Source organism: Lithobates pipiens, unplaced genomic scaffold (genome assembly GCF_037356315.1).
Source record: "Lithobates pipiens isolate NorthernLeopardFrog02 unplaced genomic scaffold, aLitPip1_a1.2 Scaffold_25, whole genome shotgun sequence".
In the NCBI taxonomy this organism is placed as follows: Eukaryota; Metazoa; Chordata; class Amphibia; order Anura; family Ranidae; genus Lithobates; species Lithobates pipiens.
In genome coordinates this window covers 6,885,426-6,908,528 of record NW_027507787.1, presented here as the reverse complement: position 1 = coordinate 6,908,528, position 23,103 = coordinate 6,885,426, and the positions used below count along the sequence as shown (strand labels likewise).

Here is a 23,103-nt window from a genome sequence, read left to right as displayed (position 1 = left end):
TTATTCCCACCAAATCCTAAAAGGAAAAAAATATATTTAAATCAAAATAATCCCTATCCGTGCATCAGAGAAATAAATATAAATTGTAATCTTTATTCATTCCATTGGGGCTCAGCGTCTGTAGTTTATTAATCCACCAGACTTCCCTTTTCTTAAACTTCTCAATCCGGTCACCCCCTCTTATATCCCGGGTTACCTCCTCCAGGACCATGAACCGTAATTCTGAATCAGTATGTCCCTTATCCAAAAAGTGTTTGGATACAGGGAGACCCGGCTGTTTTTGCCGGATTGAGCTGCGGTGCTGTGCTATCCTATCTTTAATCCTCTGTGTTGTTTCCCCAACGTATATTAACCCACATGGGCACAAGAGGATATAAACAATATAAGATTGGCATGTATAAAAATCATTAATTGTTACTTTATCACCACATGTAGGATGTATAAAATGATCACATTTGAGAAGTAAACTACATTGTATATACAGTTTAAGCAAGGGAAACAACCCTTCCTTTTACTCCCAAAGAATGTCATTTTAGGTGATTTCCTATTACTCCTAAATTCAGATTTAACAAGCCAGTCCCTTAGGGTCCTATTATGACGATAAGCCCTCTTAGGGGTTTTTTGAAAAATCTCGATCTGAGGGTATGATCTCTTTAGAAGGGGCCAGTGTTTCTTAATAATATTAAACACTTTTTCACTATAACTATTAAATTGGAAACTAAAGGGTAGCATTGGTTTCTCTATCCTATGGTGAGAATTACCAACAGTGGTCTCATCTTTCAATATTTTGTTGAACTCCTGTCTAATCAAACCGTCTGGGTATCCACGTTCCCTAAACTTTTGTCACATCTCATCTAATCTTGCTCTCCTGACCGACTCATTGCTAACTATGCGTTTAACCCTTAGTAGCTGGCTTCTCACAATTGAATTAAAGACATGAGGTGGATTATAGCTATTAAACAGCAAAAGTTGATTCCTGTCTGTCGGTTTAACATACAAATCGGACTCAATACGGCCCTCATCGATGTATATCCGAGTATCCAAAAATGGAATAGTCACCTCCAATATTAATTTTAAATTGGATACCCGGAAAACATCCATTCAGCATTTCATCAAAAAGCATCAGGGATCCAATGCTGCCCCGCCACACGACAAAGACGTCATCTATATATCACCACCAGGTGGTGCAATGTCGCTGAAATAACTCATTCTCAAAGATATATTTACATTGAAACTCATTCATAAATGAGCACGCATATGGTGGGGCAACATTGGAGCCCATCGCAACTCCGTTCTGCTGTATATAGAATTGATCCTTAAATAAAAAATCATTATTATACAGCAAAACATAAAATCATTTCTCAAACAGCGCAATCTGAGCCTCAGAGTATGTGTCACTGCTTCTGATGAGTCCAATAGCAACACTGATCCCATCCTGATGTGGGATAGATGTGTATAAGCATGTCATGTTACAAGAATCTCATGCCCCTGACAATGGTGTTTTCTTGATCTTGGATAAAAAATCCTGTGTGTCTCTAATGTAAGATTTAGTATTTTTAACAAGGAGAGACAAGATCCTATCCCACAATTGTGCCATCGGGACAAAAATAGAGTCCCTCCCAACACGATCGGGCATCCCGGGGGGGGGGGGGGGGACGACGACGACGACTGACTGTCTTTGTGGATTTTAGGCAACATATAAAGTACAGGGATCCGGGTATGAGAAGGAAGTAAAAAGTCAAACAGATCACAGGGAGATCAACCTGTCCTTTAATGCTGGTTTAAGGATATTTTCTAGCTGTTTCCTTATGCCCCAAGTGGGGTCCGTGGTAACTTTCTTATATATAGACTGATCACTTACTTGACAGATCACTTCCGATTCGTACATCTCAGAGTCCATAATTACCACGAAACCCCCCTTGTCAGCAGGTTTACAAATTATATCATCCCGTTTGCTAAGGTTCTTCAAGGCTAGTTTTTCTTCCAATAGTAAATTATTTGGTACATGATCTCTATAGTCAGCTTTCAGAATAAGATCCTTAACATCTTGGGTTACCTCCTTAACAAACATTTCCACCGGGGCATACGATGTAGGGGGTACAGACTTAGATTTAGTCATCAAATTAAATGTTTTGCAATCAAGTGCATCTCCCACTGGTTCACTGTACATAAAAGGCTTATGAATAAAGTGCACCTTCTACCTTATATTGTGAAAGAGTCTGTACAGCTCCTGATCAAGTTGGAATGGATCTAGATAACTTTTAGGGGAGAAAGAGAGACCATGATTAAGGAGTCCAACCTCTTCTGGAGAGAGAACCCACCTGGATATGTTGTGTACTAGATCTCCCTTGTTCGACCCCGTTTGCTGCGAGTATTGCAGTGTCTGTCCAGACTTCCCACTTCGTCTCTGAAACTGGACCTGGTTTGCATCCGAGGGGGAGCTCCTATCTGACAAGATCAGGGAAACACCATTGTGTAAGGGGGATGAGATTCTTGTAACTTGGGACGTGACAAGCTTATACACATCTATCCCACATCAGGATGGGATCAATTCTGCGATTGGACTCATCAGAAGCAGTAACACATACTCTGAGGCTTAGATTGCGCTGCTTGAGAAATTATTTTATGTTTTGCTGTTTAATAATTATTTTTTATTTAAGGATCAATTCTATATACAGAAGAACGGAGTTGCGATGGGCTCCAATGTTGCCCCGCCATATGCATGCTCATTTATGAATGAGTTTGAATGTAAATATATCTTTGAGAATTAGCTATTTCAGCGCCACTGCGCCACCTGGTGGCGATATATAGATGACGTCTTTGTTGTGTGGCGGGGCAGCATTGGATCCCTGATTCTTTTTGATGAAATGCTGAATGGATGTTTTCCGGGTATCCAATTTAAAATTAATATTGGAGGTGACTCTATTCCATTTTTGGATACTCGGATATACATCGATCAGGGCCGCATTGAGTCCGATTTGTATGTTAAACCGACAGACAGGAATCAACTTTTGCTGTTTAATAGCTTTAATCCACCTCATGTCTTTAAATCAATTGTGAGAAGCCAGCTACTAAGGGTTAAACGCATAGTTAGCAATGAGTCGGTCAGGAGAGCAAGATTAGATGAGATGTAACAAAAGTTTAGGGAACGTGGATACCCAGATGGTTTGATTAGACAGGAGTTCAACAAAATATTGAAAGATGAGACCACTGTTGGAAATTATCACCATAGGATAGAGAAACCAAGGCTACCCTTTAGTTTCCAATTTAATAGTTATAGTGAGAAAGTGTTTAATATTATTAAGAAACACTGGCTCCTTCTAAAGAGATCATACCCTCAGATCGAGATTTTTCAAAAAACCCCTATGAGGGCTTATCATCGTAATAGGACCCTAAGGGACTGGCTTGTTAAATCTGAATTTAGGAGTAATAGGAAATCACCTAAAATGACATTCCTTGGGAGTAAAAGGAAGGGTTGTTTCCCTTGCTTAAACTGTATACAATGTAGTTTACTTCTCAAAGGTGATCATTTTATACAGCCTACATGTGGTGATAAAGTAATTAATGGTTTATATACATGCCAATCTTCTTATGTTGTTTATATCCTCTTGTGCCCATGTGGGTTAATATACGTTGGGGAAACAACACAGAGGATTAAAGATAGGATAGCACAGCACCGCAGCTCAATCCGGCATAAACAGCCGGGTCTCCCTGTATCCAAACACTTTTGGGATAAGGGACATACTGATTCAGAATTACGGTTCATGGTCCTGGAGGAGGTAACCCGGGATATAAGAGGGGGTGACCGGATTGTGAAGCTTAAGAAAAGGGAAGTCTGGAGGATTAATAGACTACAGACGCTGAGCCCCAATGGAATGAATAAAGATTATGATTTATATTTATTTCTCTGATGCACGGATAGGGATTATTTTGATTTAAATATGTTTTTTCCTTTTAGGATTTGGTGGGAAAAAATGAATACTTGACATTTTGGAATTACTGAAGATTGTTCGTTACACTATATGATGCATCATGTATGAAGGATACCTACAATTATGATGACTATTGAGTAGGAAGGATTGTTTCGTATGCAACGTATGCTGATTTTAACCGATTGGATACATTTTATACTGATGGGGTTAACCCTGGTGCTCATGATTGTATTGATTCGTGATTTGGGTCGGACATCTGTGTGGCACACCCTTGATTTTTGTATATGTGTGTTAGTTTGTTTAGTAGTATGTCACACAAGGCAGATATAGCCTGACGAAGAGCAGTTCTTGCTCGCAACTCTACAGTGGCTGCTGCTGTTTATATCATGTAACTGGTTTCATATTGGAGTAAAAGAAGAAATCGCATTGAAGCACGGGTCCCGTCTTTTTTCATATTATATATATATATATATATATATATATATATATATATATATATATATATATATATATATAGAGATAGTTTACTTTTTTTTTCTTTAAAGGATGCTCCCCATCGAGAAATCTCCAATTTCAATGTATCCATTTTACAAATCTTCTTCGTGGAAGGATCTACAGATATGCAACACATCATACATGATTGTATTCACAATGATGTTATTGATATAATAATTCCTTTATTATAATCACACTTACATATTAGATGTATTACCACAAAGAATTCTGCCAAACCTTTAAAAACAAATGCTTCATGTCTAGGACCATGGACCTTCAATCGTCATCAGGGACATGTATGTATGCATACAAAGGTAGCCATCCCAAGGAGAAAGCAACTCATATAGCCTATGGCAGTGATGGCCAACCATGGCACCCCAGATGTTTTGGAATTACATTTCCCATGATGCTCATGCACTCTGCAGTGTAGTTGAGCATCATGGGAAATGTAGTTCCAAAACATCTGGGGTGCCAAGGTTCACCATCACTGGCCTATGGAATATATGAAAACTTTCAAGCTAACTGTTGTATATAGTATAAACTAACTGTGGACCATACAAATTACCCTTAAACAGCATAGGATGGACCATAAATCCTTAATACAAAAAATATGTATAGGTCTGCAAATTTACAGTGCCTTGAAAAAGTATTCATACTCTTTGAAATTTTCCGCATTTTGTCATGTTACAATCAAAAACGTAAATGTATTTTATTGGGATTTTATGTGATAGACCAACACAAAGTGGCACATAATTATGAAGTGGAGCGAAAATGATGAATGGTTTGTTTAGTAGTATGTTACACAAGCCAGTAGTATGTTACAAATAAATATGTGAAAAGTGTAGCATGCATTTGTATTCATCCCCCCTGAGTCAATACTTTGTAGAACCACCTTTTGCTGCAATTACAGCTGCAAGTCTTTTTGGGAATGTCTCTGTCAGCTTTGCACATCTAGAGAGTGACATTTTTGCCCATTCTTCTTTGCAAAATAGCTCAAGCTCGGTCAGATTGGACGGAGAGCATCTGTGAACAGCAATTCTCAAGCTTTGCCACATATTCTCAATTGGATTTAGGTCTGGACGTTGGCTGAGCCATACTAACACATGGATATGCTTTGATGTAAACCATTAACAGGTTTACTTCTAAGATTGCCCTGTATTTGGCTCAATCCATCTTCCCATCAACTCTGACCAGCTTCCCTGTTTTTGCTGCAAAAAAGTATGCCCACAACATGATGCTGCCACCACCATGTTTCACGGTGGGGATGGTGTGTCCAGGTTGATGTGCAGTGTTGGTTTTCCGCTACACATAGCGTTTTGCTTTTAGGCCAAAAAGTTAAATTTTGGTCTCATCTGACCAGAGAACCTTCTTCCACATGTTTACTGTGTCCCCCCACATGGCTTCTTGCAAACTGGACTTCTTATGGCTTTCTTTCAACAATGGCTTTCTTCTTGCCACTCTTCCATAAAGGCCAGATTTGTGGACTGCAGGACTAATAGTTGTCCTGTGGACAGATTCTCCCAGCTGAGCTGTGGATCTCTGCAGCTCCTCCAGAGTTACCATGGGCCTCTTTGCTGCTTCTCTGATTAATGCTCTCCTTGCCCGGCTTGTCAGTTTAGGTGGAAGGCCATGTCTTGGTAGGTTTGCAGTTTTGCCATACTCTTTGTATTTTCGGATGACGGATTGAACAGTGCATAGTAAGATGTTCAAACCTTGGGATACTTTTTTTATAACATAACCCTGCTTTAAACTTCTCCACAACTTTATCCCTGACCTGTCTACTGTATTCCTTGGCCTTCATGATGCTGTTTGTTCACTAATGTTCTCTAACAAACAGCTGAGGTCTTCATAGAACAGCTGTATTTATACAGAGATTAAATTACACCCAGGTGGACTCTATTTACTAATTAGATGACTTCTGAAGGCAATTGGTTGCACTAGATTTTAGTTAGGGGTAAAGGGGGCTGAATGCAAATGCATGCCACACTTTTTAGATATTTATTTTAGAAAATTTTGAAAACCATTTATCTTCCACTTCACAATTATGTGCCGCTTTGTGTTCGTCTATCACATAAAATACATTTACGTTTTTGGCTGTAACATGAGAAACTGTGGAAAATTTCAAGGGGTATAAATACTTTTTCAAGGCACTGTATAAATAATGATTAAAGTATCATTAAACCTACATTACTAAAAACTACCAATGAATGCTGTATTATATGCTGTTCATACTCATTCACTATGGGTATTACATTTTCTGTATTCTGTAAAAAAACAAAAAAAAACAAAAAAAAAACTGATGGATCCTACTGTTCTGTCTCCCCCTCCTGTCCATGTTCCCACTGAAGTTGGGGATTTTGCAGAGCAGGGTTAACAGCTAGTAAACATGCTCCGTTTCGGTGTATTTTCTCCCTATTAAATCTGAGCAGCCTATGTGACTATAGAGCAGGGGTACCCAACCTGTAGCCCGCGGAGCCCTCTGATGTGGCCCGCGACACACTTATCTGGAATGGCGGGTCGGCAAGCCCAGATCGCAGGTTGCCAATCTGCCATCCTAGAGCATCAGTGTTGTGAATGAAGCTGGTGGTAGAGGAAACAAGTGGCTGTGGAACAGAACAGCATAAGCCAATGCTTTCTGTATAGCGCCGGTGTCATAGGCAGAGTGATACAATATGCATTCTGCCTGGGACAGCAACTGTCGGTGATACCTGAATGTTATTAAAGATAATTTTATTACTAAAATCACAGTGTATATACGGGCATTTCTGTTCTGCAGTGTTTTAACTGTGGTGCTTTTAAATTAATCCACAGGTGCAGGGCAGTTCACCTGTGGGTTACCTGCACTGAGCCCTAGACTTCTTTTATTAGCTGCAGGTTTGGTGCGCTTTCAGAAACTACACCACACCTGCAGGATAAAATAGAAATCTATGGCAAAGTGCAGCAGTAAGCAGCAGGAAAGCTGCATGCGCACTGCGCTGCACCCGTGGTGTGGGTAAATCACAGTCTATCATTGTGACAGCAGCCTTAGGCCCCTTTTATACAATCTGTCTGACTCGATTGGACCCTCCATTCATCTCTGTGGAGTGGCAGATGTAAACGGACTTGTGTCCGTTTACACCAGCCTACCTATAATCTGATCCGCTAAAAAAAAAAAAAAACAGAAAGGGATCAGATTGGAGGGCCCATAGAGTACAGGGGCTGCTTTTTACCATCTTTGTACCCGCACACCACATACTCCCTGGCAATAAATGTTTCAAGGACTGCTGACAAAGCATCCAAAAGGCACTGCACTGTTTGGAGACGAGACGGTTGCAATTGCAGGGAGTTCTGGGGAAGAAACACCAGTTTCTGAAACCATCCTGACCCACACTGTCTGCCACCCTTGGGGACTTAGGAGAGGTGCACAATCCCACCCTCCTAGCTGCTGCAGACTGAGGGGCCCCCACCGCAGGACTCACCACCCCAACCGAGTGCTGTGCCATTCTGTTACAGGTGCCCGTGTCCAGTATCAGCTCCCAGGTGTCCGGAGCAAAAAAACGCGCTGTTCTGAGAAACAGGGACCAGCGCTGAGGCTAAAAACCACGCTGAGCTACAACAAAATGGCAGCAGACCACCCTTTATAAGGGACAATTACAGGGAAAATGGCCCCCGATCATGCTTTCCACTAAGACACACAGAAAATGTCTGATAAGCAACTGTACACAGTGAATGAACAGAGATAATGGTGGCAGAACAGTGCTATGGCGACAGCACATGCAGAGTCTCCAGACACCCAGCGGAGAGACCACAGACACCCAGGGACACAGACACCCAGCGCAGCCCCCAATCCAAGGTGAGAGCCCCCCCGGAGGACCCCTGGCTCAAGTACACACACCGCTCAGCAGCCCAGCCATGCAACATCCCCCACGGGGGGAGGAAAATAGGGACGGGGAGAGGAGAGAGACCCCCTAATTGACCTCCCAGGGAATTCCCAGCTGCTCAATCCCGCCGAGGCAGGAAGAGCTGTACTTACCATCCAGATGAGATGGGGACATCCCATCACAGACCTACTGCTGAGCAGTACGGTGTGGCTGCTGGCCACAACACACTGTGACAGACATCAGTAGTCCGGTCATATGTGTGCCCCGGAATGTTGTGCTCACCAGCCACCCCTGGAGCCTGAGGGGCATGTTGTGGCCAGCCCAGCGTGTAGCTAGGGTCTGCCCACGCTCGATGGCCAGGCTGGGGAGACTACAAAGATCTAGATTATCCAGCCTGTCACCCAGCCGGCTGTTGATAGCAGATCACAGGATCTTAAAATCTTGCGCAAAAGGCAAAAACCAGAAAAATTACCAGGACGAATGGTCCCGCAAGGAGCCTAGGTCCTTCTCCTTTACTAGGCAGAAAAAACTGAGCTGCAGGAAGCAGGCTGAGGGGTTATTACCAGAGGGACCGCCCCCTGGGTGGAACTGTAAAGTTCTCTTGTTTTTCACATGTATTACATGTTCTGCCTAGTCCTCTCCTGAAGGTGGCGTAATAGCCCTTACAGTCAAGATTACTGGAGCTGTGTCCGTCAATGAACGAAAGAGAAAATGGTACATAGAGCTTATTTCACCCCTTCTAGGCTCCATCCTCCCATTCCTCAGGATGATGGAGGTGTGGCTATTCCCAAGGGGACTATTCCCACATCTTTTGGCCATGCTCTGTAATCACAAGATTATGGTTGGAGGTGGTATCCAGCATTAACAATTACACATCAATACCAGTCCCTCAGGCCCTCAGAAATCTGTTTCTTAGGCCTTGTTGACAATCTTGTTTCTACCAGGGAGGAACAAAACCTTTGTCACCCACCTCCTTTTTTATGCAAGCAAGCTATTACCTTGGATTGGTAGAAGCAGGTACCCCCTCCATGTCCTTCTGGAAAAATCTGACTACCAATAAGCTCCCATTTTATATATACACCTGGGAACACAGGATGCCCTACTAAACAGGATAAAGTATGGGCCAAATGGTTGGCAGACCCTGCCATGGCTTCCTAGATACCAAACAACAAAAGGCCTAGAGACACCCCATCAAATCATTCTCTGCAGCTATAACCTTTTGTACCACCACCCCCTCCCTTTTAGAATGTAAGCTCTACGAGCAGGGCCCTCCTGTACCTTTTGTATTGACCTGTACTGTAATCATGTTGTCCCCCCTATACATTGTAACGTGCTGCGTAAACTGTTGGCGCTATATAAATCATGTATAATAATAATAAAAAAAAGGCCTAGAGACATCTGGCTAAACTTTTATTAGGTTTGTTTTGAATGAGAATAATTGGATCGAATTATCTCCATGTCTTTGGATACAGGTTGCACGGTCACACCATTGCCATCCTGGAGTTGATCACGCTGACAACATTTGTACCATGTGTCTTGTATTCAATACCCCTGTGTGGGAAACACTACTCTATTTGTTGCATTGTCTTAGTATTGTTCTTGTCGTACTTCTTTTATACATGAAAATTCTAATAAAGATTTGAGAAAAAAATAATTACTCTGCCAAGAATATTTTTTTAATGTAAAATGATCTTAAATTGTACAGTGGGCTCATCGACCGACTGCGTTACTGGCAGGAAAAATGTGGAGCAGACCAATTCAGTAAGAGATTAAACCAACAACCTTTCCTGCGAACCTGATACTTCCGTATCAGGTTCTTGGGAAGAGGAGGCATCAGCCTTTTGCTGGTCCTTGAAAGAAATTCATCATCTCTTGCCCCTTGTTCCTCAGTATGAGAGTCCTGGGTAATGGACTTTTGCTTCAAGCTTAAAAAAAGTTGAAGAAAAATACCTCCTTAGTAATATACACAGGGGCTGCAGTGTGAAGAGCAGCTTCAACACCAGAGCAGAGCCGTGGCTTAACTCATAGCCCCCCTTTTCTGACCTCTAGTATATGGTCTACCCATATGTATTTACTCGCCTTTCAGGTTAAACCATCCCACCTATATGCATACCTACCCTCAAGATCTTCATGTTGGCAATCTACGGGTACATCGGGAAAGCCTCCTCTCCTTGCTTTCTGGGGTGACTGCAACTCTTTTGGGATCCCTGTGTGGGACATTCTGGGCTTCAGGGGTTCCCCATATATATTTGGGTGATATACCGACAGGGAATTCTCCAGTCCACCTAACGTTATCTGATAACTTTTCATGAAATCTTTTGCCTTTGACATGATTCAATATTGGTATGTATATGACTTTACGGCTGTCACAATGTACATGTGTGCGTATTTCATGCCTTAACATATGTCCTTAAATTCTTTGTTCTGTTTTAGAGTATCTTCAAGTTTATGGTCTTCTCTAAGTCCCTGAAGGGATATATTTCAAGATTGAGAAACAACCTTCATGTCCTTTATTAGCTCCCTATGAGCCTGGTATCATAACTTGTATCATGTACCTCCATGGTGGATATTTGCACCAACATGTTTTTAATACTTAAAAAAAAACTTGTTCTTGTTTTAACATAAATGTCTATAATAGTTTGCCCTTAAAGTCTATTAGTACCGGAGGGGGGGGGGGGGGGTTACTTTTTACTCTATACATTCAATTAAGGGATGTTGGCAACATACATTGAAGACGTACAGTAGTTTCTCCATGGTGGTTTCTTCTTTCTAAACATGGCTTGAATCAGGAAATTCATAAGAGAAGCAAAGAGTTGAAGGTTCACGAGAAACAAGAATTAAGGCAAGGATGTCTAAAGATAGGACAGACACACACACTCTCTCTAGATTACAGACTATACAGTAGACTGAAGGAGGATGATACCAGTCTAATTCAGGTATATGTGTACCTAAAAAATACAATTCATTATCTACCAACGATTACAGAGCTTTATATATTTGCGGGGGAAGCCTCAAATGAAAGCCAATGATCTCAAACTTCTGGGTTGCATGCTACTTTTGCAGCATTAATTTCATTTTGAGTCAAAATGACTAAATTCAGTTTCCCTGCTTCAGAATGGGTGTACGGTCTGAAGCTTTAGAAAAATGTCAGCTTCTATTTGCAGCATTTCATGGGTACTTTTCTTTGGAATTCTTTGTCAATTCTCAAATCACTGAAGGGAACATTTTAGTTTCCACATTCCTAAGATGTGCATAGACATTAAAAATGCAACTGAAGTCCATCTTTCTCTAATCAAGTTTAGACATGCATTAGCTCTGCTAGGCTCCATTAGCATTCATGTCAGCTATAAAAACTGTCTTCCCCTTGTCAATCTTTACAAAAATCTATAACACAGGTCAACACTTTCTTTATTTGAATGTAAAAGGTGAGATGAGCAGATTTAATCTGCAATTCATCTTGCATTCTTCAAGTCTTCTAAAAATATTATTGGAACTACAATTCCCATAATTCTCAGTAGTATTTCATGTCTCTGTGGGAAGTCCTTTGGAACCAGAGCGATCTGCATGTGATGGCAGATGTTGTGTGCAGGGTAGGTTAAAGCAGTACTAAATTTTGCTTTTTATTTTGTACCTAAAGATAAGCCTATAATAAGGCTTAACCATAGGTACAGTAAATATCTCCTAAACTGAGATATTTATATGTGTGGCAGCCGGTGACGTCACCAGCGCATGCACACTGCACTCTCAATGGATGGCATATGGGTTTATGAAACTTTAAAATCTTTTTTTTTGTAGATTTCACACAGTGTCACAACTTTTTGGAACTGGGGTTGTAAATGACAACTTCCTGCTTTGATTTCTAGGGCTCAAGCAGCAACATAGTCTTACTGTTGCTATAGACCCCTTACATAGAAGGGGGAAGGGGGGCATATCTTAGAGTCCCCTTATTTTAACCAACATAGGGCATGACATAAAGTGGCCCTGACAGAGTGTCCACCCCATATTGAGGGCGTGTGGCCTGGTATGGTTGGAGGAGGTGGGGGGCATGCTCACTGTCCCTCTCTTGCCTGGCCAGCCACTCTCTCCAGGATGGGTTTTTGGGGGGCTATACTGTATTTTACATTTTCTTGTATTTTCTGCAGAGGGGGCATAGAGCTCCTGCGAGCAGTTGGGACTTTGCGAGTTTCACCTAGGGGACATAGAGCTCCTAAAATAGGGAATTTGACACTGATCCATTAAGGACTGACATTATTCCGTAAGTAGTACAGTCCAGGATCTTACTTTTTTTTGTACATAGAGGAAAAGTTTTTCCTAAAATTGTTCTACCAAGTTCAAAATGGGCATCCCATAATCCCTATCCAAGTTGATTTCCCTCAATAAAACAAAAAAAAAAAACATGTGTGTGTGTGTGTGTGTATATATATATATATATAACTAAGATGCCAAAGTTGCTGACACCAACAACTGTGGAATGGAGTTCCACATCCTTATCATTCTAAAGCCCCATACACACTATCAAATTTGCTGATTTTTTCCTTCAGATTTACCAAAACCATGTAGTGCAAGGGCCTGCCTGATATTGTATACAAATTGAAACTCTTAAGGTTTGACCTCATATTATATGGTTTTGGTAAATCTGAAGGAAAAAAATCTGAAGAAAATCTGATTGCGTGTATTGGGCTTAACAGTATAGAACTCCTTACACAGTTTAGAGCTAAAGAGCTTCTTGTCCAACTTCACTGAGTGACCACATGTCTTCTTAAGTGACCTGAGACTGAATAGTTTTATCCCTATGCTAGAATCACCATTTAGATATTTGTATATTGTGATCATGTCTCCCCTTAAGCGTCTTTTCCAGGCAGAAGTTGTTTATTGTTTGTAATGATTCCTCATAACTGAGGTTCTCCAGCCTCCTTTTAGCTTGGTTGCCCTTCTATGGAATTTCTCCAGTTCCGCACATTCTTCCTGAAGACTGGTGACCAGAACTGGGCGTCATACTGAAGATGTGGTTGAACCAGAGTTTTGTGAAAGAATTATAGTTTTATCTTTGCATTGCATGCTATTGCTCAGCTTCTGATCTGAACCCCCAGATCCTTTTCCATCCTCAATTTCCCGAAAGGTTCTCCAAGCAAATAACTCATATTTTAGCCCCAAGTGCATTAATTGATATTTTTCAACAATAGACCTCACATGCCATGTGGTTGCCTACCCCTTGATTTTATTGAGGTCTTTTTGTAAAGTTTCTATATACTGTTGTGACATTATTACCCTGCTTAGTAAACCAAATAAGGAGACACATGACCAAAGATGGAAATTTTAAGACTATTCTTTGGTGTTCACTTTCACTGATGAAAACAGTATCATTGTTAGTAACCAGCAAGAATTTATGAACGATCATTCTTGCCAGACCAACCTGTTAAAGTGGTTGTAAACCCTCCACCACAATTTTGTCCCATGTGACTCAGCATAAAAAACCCTAATGAACACTGCTTGTAGGTATCTCCTTACTTGCTTAGTATTGTTGTAATTCTTTTTGTTCTTTAGAATGATGTCACTGAGCATGCCCAGATCTCCCCTGATTTATGACACACTCTATATGTCTTATCTATCTGTTATCAGGACTTCCTACAGCACAACACTGAACTCCCAGGAGACATCAAAATCACTCAGAGCTTCCTCCTATACCCCATGTGACCTCACATGGAGTGTAAAGCAGGGAATGGAACAGCATTACTGCAGACTTATCAGCTGAAGCTGATAGGACTCACACAGGCAAACAATAGGTAATCAGCACAAGTAAATACTATGAAATAAAACGAGTCAGCTATGAACAGGGAAACAGGGTTGCCATAGAAACGTTGGATTGAGAAGGAGGCTTGGTTAACAGTACAGGAAGTGCTCAATGTAAGGGCGGAAATACAGTCCACTGTGGACTCAGAAAACAATACTTAAGATGGCGCTGCCTAACCCCTGGAAACAAGTTTCTTTAAACAGTAATATGCAAATTGGGCTGGATTACAGTGGCTATAGTTTGATAATTACTTATTATAATGGACTAAAAGAAGCATCAGAGTGGGAGAGTTTACTTCCTCTTTAACATCCTATGAGGAAGCAAGCTCTAATCTGGATAGAGGAAGGCCTTTTGATGTGGTGTATCTGGGTTTCGTCAAAGCATTCAAAGTCACGTGGTGACGTAACGCGTAGGATCCGAGGCTCCCAGATAACGGAATAGACGCTCAGACTGCTACACGAGCTCGGTGCTCGTTTTTACAACATCTTTTTACCCTTGAAAAATGTGAGTTTTTTTATGTGTGAATAAAAATTCTATTACTTTACAAAAACGACTACACTATGGTGGACCTCCCTTTATCTTTTTAAATACCTATTGAGAACTACACCATCTGAAGTGAGAGAGGAAGATAAGGATTACCTTTGCCCCCCTCCCCCACTACCCCTGTCTGCATTCAGAAGCTTGAAAGGGACATCTAAGAAAGGATCAGCTGAAGGGAACGCTCCCCTCCCCCTGCACCTGCTACATGCTGTTTACCTTACAGCAGTAAGGTAACCATTCATTTTGCTCACGGGTGTCAGTGACGCTGAAGATTTCTCCTGCTGTATTTGCACTTAAAGGCACAATGTCACTTTAGAGTCCAAGTCAGCATTACACAGTGTTCCAGCGCAACACTCTGCACGTTTGCACCTTTTGCACATTTATTGAGGATTTTAAAAATCCAGGACTGCACTAGTTTACTGTTTAATTTAATTTAGAGGATTTCAACTACTATTTTTGTTGCTTTTAATGTCATTCGCTTCATAATTTTATTTATACTGGTCACTAAATGAATGATTCACGTATACACTATATACTTTGCACAGAGGTATAATCACTTATAATTGCACTTTCAATGTGGACTTTGTTTATTTAATTGTTTTATTTAATTTTACTTAAGTGTCACAATCATCATAGTGTTTATATATCTATTTAATTTGTTTTTTTGCACTATACCTATATTACGGCATATACTAGATAGTCAATTATACCATTTTTGTAATTAATACTCTAAATAGGAGCGCAACACCACCCCTTCTCTTTATTTCATAATACAAGTAATGATTTGGTCAGGTAAAACATATAATTAGGCATAAAAACACGGCATATAATAGCTCTATGTATTTTGTGGCTCCATTCACTCTTCAGGAGTACTGTAGTATTATAAAAAGAATATCTATATGGTCTGGCCCAGTCAAGGAAGAGAAAATAAGATGGAATAAGTGGGAGGTAAAGTTAACTAGGAAAGACCCCCCCCAAACCCCTCTCAAAAGTACTTACATTATATGTATCTATGCAATGGGAGTGTGCCAACATGAATCAGAGAATCCCTAGGTTTCCGGGAGATGTGATTCGGGCTATGGGTCTTCCTCCTCCTCTCTGCATAGGGTGGGTGGGCCACTCTACACATCGATGTCACGCTCCTTACAACAGAGCTGCTGTGCCACGTCCATGGCACCGCCACTTTCCACATCAAGCGGCCAGGTGGAGGGATGATCTTAGCACCATTTTTGGGCGGCTTGCCCGCCCAGCTGCAGGTGCTTCCTCTCCACAATGCATGCCTGCATGATGTTGGTGGGTGTGGCAGACTTGCCCTTATAGGTTCATTCTGGGGCATTTAACTCACATGGTGGCTCTATCTGCTCACTTGGACACTTTCTGGATCACTTTGAACACAAGTTTGCATTAGGTAATCAGATTTTCACTCTTCACTTATTATTTTACTTGGCACGTCTGGGTTTCATTGTATCGAATCCTTCTGGTGATATTGTTTCTTATTTTTAATTTATGTACTTCATTAATAAGCTCCTGAAGAGTGGATGAATCCACAAAATGCATAGAGCTATTACATGCTGTGTTTTTATGTTTAATTATGTTTTACCTGACCAAATCATTACTTACTTAGTATTATGCCATATATATTATTATGTGGCAATTTGTTATTACTGTATGTATATCTATTGAATGAATTGTATTGGTTATCTATGTTTACTCATGAATACCCTCATGTAACATATTATTGATTTCCAATAACTTTGAATTTTTACACCTGCGTACATCTAAAGTCCCAATCCTCAGTCCTCCTTTTTGTCTCATTTAGATAGGGATGGAGGCAATTGACCTTACCAGGTCACCGCCTCAGTTAAAGTCCCAATGTTCTCTTTTTCTTCAGTTACATATACTATCATCAATGCCAACAGACCACAATCTGTAAATTAAGAATTTATAGGGTACTGTACTGAATGCTTTGACAAAACCCAGATACACCACATCCAAAGGCCTTCCTCTGTCCAGATTACAGCTCACTTCCTCATAGGATGTTAACAGGTTGGTCTGGCAAGAACAATAGTTTATAAATTCTTGCTGGTTACTAAAAATGATACGGTTTTCATCAGTGAAAGTGAACACCAAAGAATAGTCTTAACATTTCCATCTGTGGTCATGTGACTCCTTATTTTGGTTTGCAGACAGTATATTACGTAATTTCTGTATAATGTCTACTTTTGATGAGAGAAGTGAAACTATCAAAGGAAAAAAAAAAACACTTTAATACAATATGTTCGATAGCCCTTTGATTCTGATTTAGTACATGCTTCATTTGTTACAGAAAAAAACAGCAATGTGCAATGAAATTCCAGGCCGTGTTGGTTGCTCCAATTCACTCCCTATTCTATGTAGCCGCTTTTTACAAACAGAAGATAGCGCTGTTAGGCATTATCCTCTTTCTCTTTGCTCTCTTTGGATAGTAGTGGCTCTGTTATAATCACGCATTTAACGTGGCACTTGTGCAGATCTGCTGCTGTGAATAGGCTCCAAGAGACACATCAAGCACATCAGCAAGTTAAGTAATGTCACAAGTAAATAAGCAGATCTATGTGTAGCTGAATGAGGGATATTTCTTGTGCCAGCTCTGTTTCTTCAGGGCTGTACTGCCAAGTGAGAGAGGGACTAGCTTACCTTGAGAGTTGGCTTGCAAGACCCCTATGCTGTCATCAAACTGCATGGATTTGATGTTGAGAGATGCCAAGATACATTCCTTGTCCTGAAGTGAAGTATCATCAATATTGTTCTGATTGGCTGACAGGATAACGCACATGTCACACAGGTTAATGTTGACAGCCCTTAGATCAGCTCGGCTTAATGGTGTGCCCTAAAGGAAAGATAAAACAAGCAGGAAGGGAGGGAAAATGTAGGCATCATCAGATCATATTAACAGGGAGGTTAGTTAAATAAAGAATATCTATCTATCCTTTCCTAGCTCAAAAATATATATTTTTATTCTGTCTTATTGCCACTGTGGACGTTCTAATGAACTCAAAATAGAGAAGGACTATATTGAACTGAGCACCAGAAAACTATTCAGTGCGACAATGTCACCTTGCTTCAGATGCTTGTGTGATTATACAAGGGTGGAAACAGGGTAGTCTGCAGGGGGTTTGCTGCAGCCAGCTGACGGCACCCTTCTGTTAGATATGAAATCGTACTATGACATTGAAATATCGAGGAACAAGTAGTTTGCATGAATTTAGGCATATGATTCTAACAGGAAAATTATTAACATGAATTTAAGAAATAAATAAATAAAAACGAACTAAAGACCAATACAGCTGCTTAACAAATATAAATTAGGCTATAAGTTATAACATATTTCAATGAATAAACATACCAATGTGTATCAAACATAGACCATTATTGATCATGTCATGGTTTCTGATCAACAATATAGTGATTAAATGAATTCCTCTTAAAATAACCTTATGGTATATGCCCCGATAAAAATGTTGTTCATTTGGATAGAGTTGGAAAGGGCCGGAACTCCTGTTAAGTTTTTAGCCCTTGTACACACGGTCGGACATTCTGACAACCAAATCCGTTGGATTTTGTCCGACAGATTTTGTCCAAAACTGTTGCATACACACGGTCGGACAAAATTGTCGGAAAATCCGATTGTGCATAAAGTGATGACGTTATTTCGTTACGACGGGACTACGTTCAGGCTAGTAGCCAATAGCTTTGGTCTAGGAATTTGATCTGAGCATGCGTGGCACTTTGTCCGTAGGAATAGGCTACACATGATCGGAGTATGTCGGATCGGAGCATCTTGTTGGAAAATTTAACAGGCAAGTTGGAAAAGTTGGTCTGTTAGATATTCCGACAGAAACAGTCCGATGGAGACCACACACAGTCGGAATATCCAACAAAACAGTCCGATAGGAATCTCCGACCATGTGTACAAGGGCTTACTACTATCCAGTGCACTGTTGAAGAAATTTCCCTTTACTGTCATAGTGACAATGGTTTTATTAGACAGGTAGAGAGGGAAATCTGCAACAGGGACACAGATAGAAATGAAAATACTTCTTTTCAGTTGAGTAGGGAGAGGATTAAACTCCTGACAGCTTTTATTTCGGTCTGTGTTGCAAGTTTTATCCTTACTACCTAGTGAAAAATCTGTCAGCAGGACAGGAACTGAGGGAAAAATCTCATCACTCAATGCAAATAAAAACAAAAAAATAGCAAGACTTACAGTACATTTTAAAATGATCGTAAGTTGTCCTAAAGATTATATTTTCTCACTTGTGGTTTAACACCCCTATGTGACCTCTATACTTTGCCATAGTACTTACAGGCAGGATTGAAACCTTCGGGAAGTTGTGAAGCGTCTCCCACTCTCTCTTTAGATATTCCAAGGATCCAACAAATACTATAGGTTTCAGTTCGTGATAGTGAAAGTTACTGGCTCTTAGTGGCATCACCAAATTCCGAAGCCCAATAAGTGCTGATGTTACATCTCCAAATATACAGACAACGACATGCCCACTTAGAACTGTCATAGCAGCTTCACTTCGTGTCTGTAGTAATTGAGAAAATCAGAAAAAAAGCATGCATTACCTTTCTTTCACGTAAACATGCAAAGGATACATTACAACATATTTACTCACAATTGTTATTGGTTTGTACCTTTATCATGAATCCGTGTTTATCTTTGATCATATGCATGGCTTTTCAAGCATATATCTATGTAAGGCCACATCACAGGACCCCTTACCTGCAGTTCTAGCAATCTGCTAGAAGTCTGAGGGTGTTTCATTAGTGAAAATATTGATTCATGCGATTATAGCCAGCAAAACTCGGTGCTCAATTCAGTAAGCGCATTGGAATGTTTTATCTCAATATATGATCAGTGGCCATTTTATTAGGTGCTTCATTTTATTTATATACTAGTACAATAATACCTTGGTTTGCGAGCATTATTCTTTCCAGAAGAATGCTTGTAATCCAAAGCACTCTTATATTAAAGAAAAATGTTCCCATAAGAAATAATGGAAACTCAGATAATTAGTTCCACAACCATTGATTCATATAAAAATGATCAAAAACTCATATTAATACTGTACAATACTGTAGTAGGAATACTGTACTGTACCTCTGTGTTGGGGAAAAAAAAAAGAATTACACTCACAATGTTAAGGAGTCTGGAGCTCATCCATGTAAAGCTGCTGTGTATACTACAGTAAAGCCACTGGTTTACAGTATATAGCGCTATGTGTAGCCAGAGATTCAGGGGCAATGACTACCAGTGCATCCTGGAGAACTCAGAGACACTCAGGAACTGTTGACATCACTTCTGGGTGCTCCAAACGCACATTACGCCTGCCCCTCCCAACTGGGAGTGTCTCTAGGTGTCTCCGACATCTTTACTGTACATATACAAAGCAGCTTTACATGGATGAACACCAGACTCCTTAAATATGTGAGTGTAACTCTTGTTTTTACAGTAAAACTACAGTATATGTTCGTATATCAAGACAGCGCTCATATATCAAGGAAAAAAAAAATGTTGCTTGTCTTCCAAAACGCTCATATACCGCGTTACTCATAAACTAAGGCATCACTGTACTATAATTATGTAACGTTTTAGCCAGTACATAGACCAAATGACATCAGATAAATCTATCTAGTACTGGGTAAGACCCTCTTTTGCTAACAAAGCACCCTATATTTGTTATAGCATAGATTAACCGGTTCCCGACCAGCGCACGCCGATGTACGTCGGCAGAATGGCATGGGCAGGCATATTGGCGTACAGGTACGTCCAATCTTCAATGCTGCCCTGCCATCGCAAGCGCGCCGCCGACGGTCGGGTCCCGTGGACTCGATCGCCGCGGGCACACCCGCGATCGTCTCACGGGACAGCTGAATGGAAAAATGCCATTGCAAACAGCATTTCTCCATTCTGCCTAGCAACTAGTGACGCTGATCTCTGCTCCATGTGATTGGAGCAGAGATCAGTGTTCACTAAATGAAAGCCCAGCCCCCCTACAGTTAGTAACACACCCCTAGGAACACATAACCTCTACACTGCCACCCACTGGTTAACCCCTTCACTGCCAGTGTCATTTACACAGGAATCACTGCATTTATATAGCAGTATAAATGACCATGGTCCCAAAAATGTGTCAAAAATGTCCGATGTGTCCGCCATAATGTCGCAGTCACAATAAAAATCGCTGATCGCCACCATTACTAGTAAAAAAAAAATAATAATAAAAAATTATTAATAAAAATGCCATAAAACTATCCCTATTTTGTAAACGCTATAACTTTTGCGCAAACTCAATAATCGCTTATTGCGATTTTACCAAAAATATGTAGAAGAATACATACCTAAACTGAGGGAAAAATATGTTTTTTTATATATTTTTGGGGGATATTTATTATAACAAAAAGTAAAAAATAATGCGTTTTTTTCAAAATTGTCGCTCTATTTTTGTTTATAGCGCAAAAAAAAAAAATATTTTGTTTGGGAGCCACGTCGCACAACCGCTCAATTGTCAGTTAAAGCGACACAGTGCCGAATCGCAAAAAGTGGTCTGGTTTTTGACCAGCAAAATGGTCCGGTCTGTAAGTGGTTAAACAAGCACTGGTAACATTCCTTAGGGATTATAGTCTACGCCATTCCTGCAGATTTGTTTATCAGTTGTGTTTCTACATGACTGTAGATGTTTTTAGCTTTACAACTTTGCTCCCTGTAAACTGTAGAGACTTCATTATAAGACAAACCCTTAAATTCAGAAAGGCATGAACTGTACTAAACCAGGGGTGCTCAACCTTTTGAAGAGCGAGGGCCACTTAAGTGATTTGGTAACAGGTTGAAGGCCACATTGAAATGAAATGGTTCAGAATTTAGAATTTTTATATTTTGAATAGCATAATGATTTTAAATATCAATCAGGATAATCATTTTCTGTGGGACCAATCCCCATTGGATCTTTGTCCACATGATATAATAGAAATCTATGGCTAAGTGCAGCTAACCCACAGGAAATCCACAGTGCACTGCGCTGCACCCACGGATCAGTGTGAAAAGCAGCCTACTAGTTGCTAATCCACTTAGTGTTGTTGCTACCATCCCCTCTGTTATAATAAATGTTGTGCCCCACTGTATGTGTTTTGTAAAAAAATCTGCCAATACCTTATTTTCTAGCGCCAATTGGTGGTCACGTTACCGGCCGTCTCTCTTCTCTCCAGGCCTGACAGCAAAGCAAGTGGAGCCGAGAATCCCCCGCTGACATCAGCCAGGGGGAGGAGAGAGACAGCCGGTCACGTGACCGCCGAGTGGCGCTATAACGTAAGGTATTTATTGGTGGATTAAAAAAAAAAACACATACAGTGGGGCACTGCATTTATTATTATAAAGGGTATTGTACTAACAACAATAATGTTATGATACCAGCAGGAGGGGAAGGAGGCAGTGGTATGAGCTGACAGGCAGGGAGTGGAGAAGGAGAGCAGAGATGGTGATGATGGAGGCATGTAAACTGACCACATAAACTGACCACATAAACTGACCACAGCAGCCATGATACACTGTCGTCAGTTTACAGAGGGGAGGGTATAGCCAGGCAGGATCATCCAGCTATTTCAGGTGTTACAGGGGGCCAAATGACACAGCACAAGCACTGTACTGTATAACATAAAAAATACACATTAAAGGAACAGGATCCAATATTCTTTTTTTTAGGATATCAAACACTTTAACCCTATTATAGGGTTAATTCTACGCTGCTGAACAACTTTATAACTCTGATCAGCGGATTAAAACCTGTTAAACAGAGTTATTAACCCCTAATTTGACTGTCCCCCCTCCCACCTCCCAGTCCCCTGCCCCACCCTTCTATCTAAAATGGCCCCCCACTCCCCTCTCCTATACCCTTGACCCCCCTTCTTCACCACCAGCATTGATTCCCCCCTCTCTACCCAATTGCCTCCCCCCACAAACCACTCCCTGTAGCCACCATCATTAGCCAGCATCCCTCCTTTTCCACTCATGCCGGCTTCAGGTGCTGCATGGGGCTTGGGGCGGGGGTCCAGATGTGTCCCCCCGCCAGTCAGATCGCCCCCCCCAAATGCCCCCACACCTCCGATCGGCATCTCTCCTTCCCCTCCCTCTGCCTGCAGCTTCTCCCTGCACAGATCTCCGTGATCTGTCAGGCTGGAGAGAGCCATGGGGAGAGGGGGACGGGGGGCAGTGGGTGTGAAGTTGGGGCTTTAGTAAACATATGTTTACTAAGCTCCCCCCCATGTATAAGAGAGGGCACATGCAGTGATCCATACTGATCACTGCTATGTGCCCACTGACAGCTGATATATTGTAACAATGTGTTACAATGTATCAGACTGTAATTTTAAATAATAACAGTAATAAATTGAAAAAAGTAAAAAAACAAAAAACACATAGTAGGACCCCCCAGGTCTGCCCACA

At 40.9% G+C, this 23,103-nt stretch overlaps 1 protein-coding gene across 28 annotated transcripts in view; it reads right to left on the bottom strand.

Moving 5' to 3' along the window:
* Positions 1-23,103, bottom strand: part of KCNMA1 (potassium calcium-activated channel subfamily M alpha 1) — a 908,686-nt gene that overhangs the window by 62,822 nt on the left and 822,761 nt on the right. For all 28 annotated transcript variants that reach the window (XM_077453994.1, XM_077453993.1, XM_077453995.1 and 25 more), the window contains 2 exons: positions 18,965-19,189; positions 17,295-17,487 (listed from right to left, as the gene is read on the bottom strand). In XM_077453994.1, coding sequence (XP_077310120.1) covers positions 17,295-17,487; positions 18,965-19,189 — 418 coding nt within the window. The remainder of the gene's footprint in view (positions 1-17,294; positions 17,488-18,964; positions 19,190-23,103) is intronic.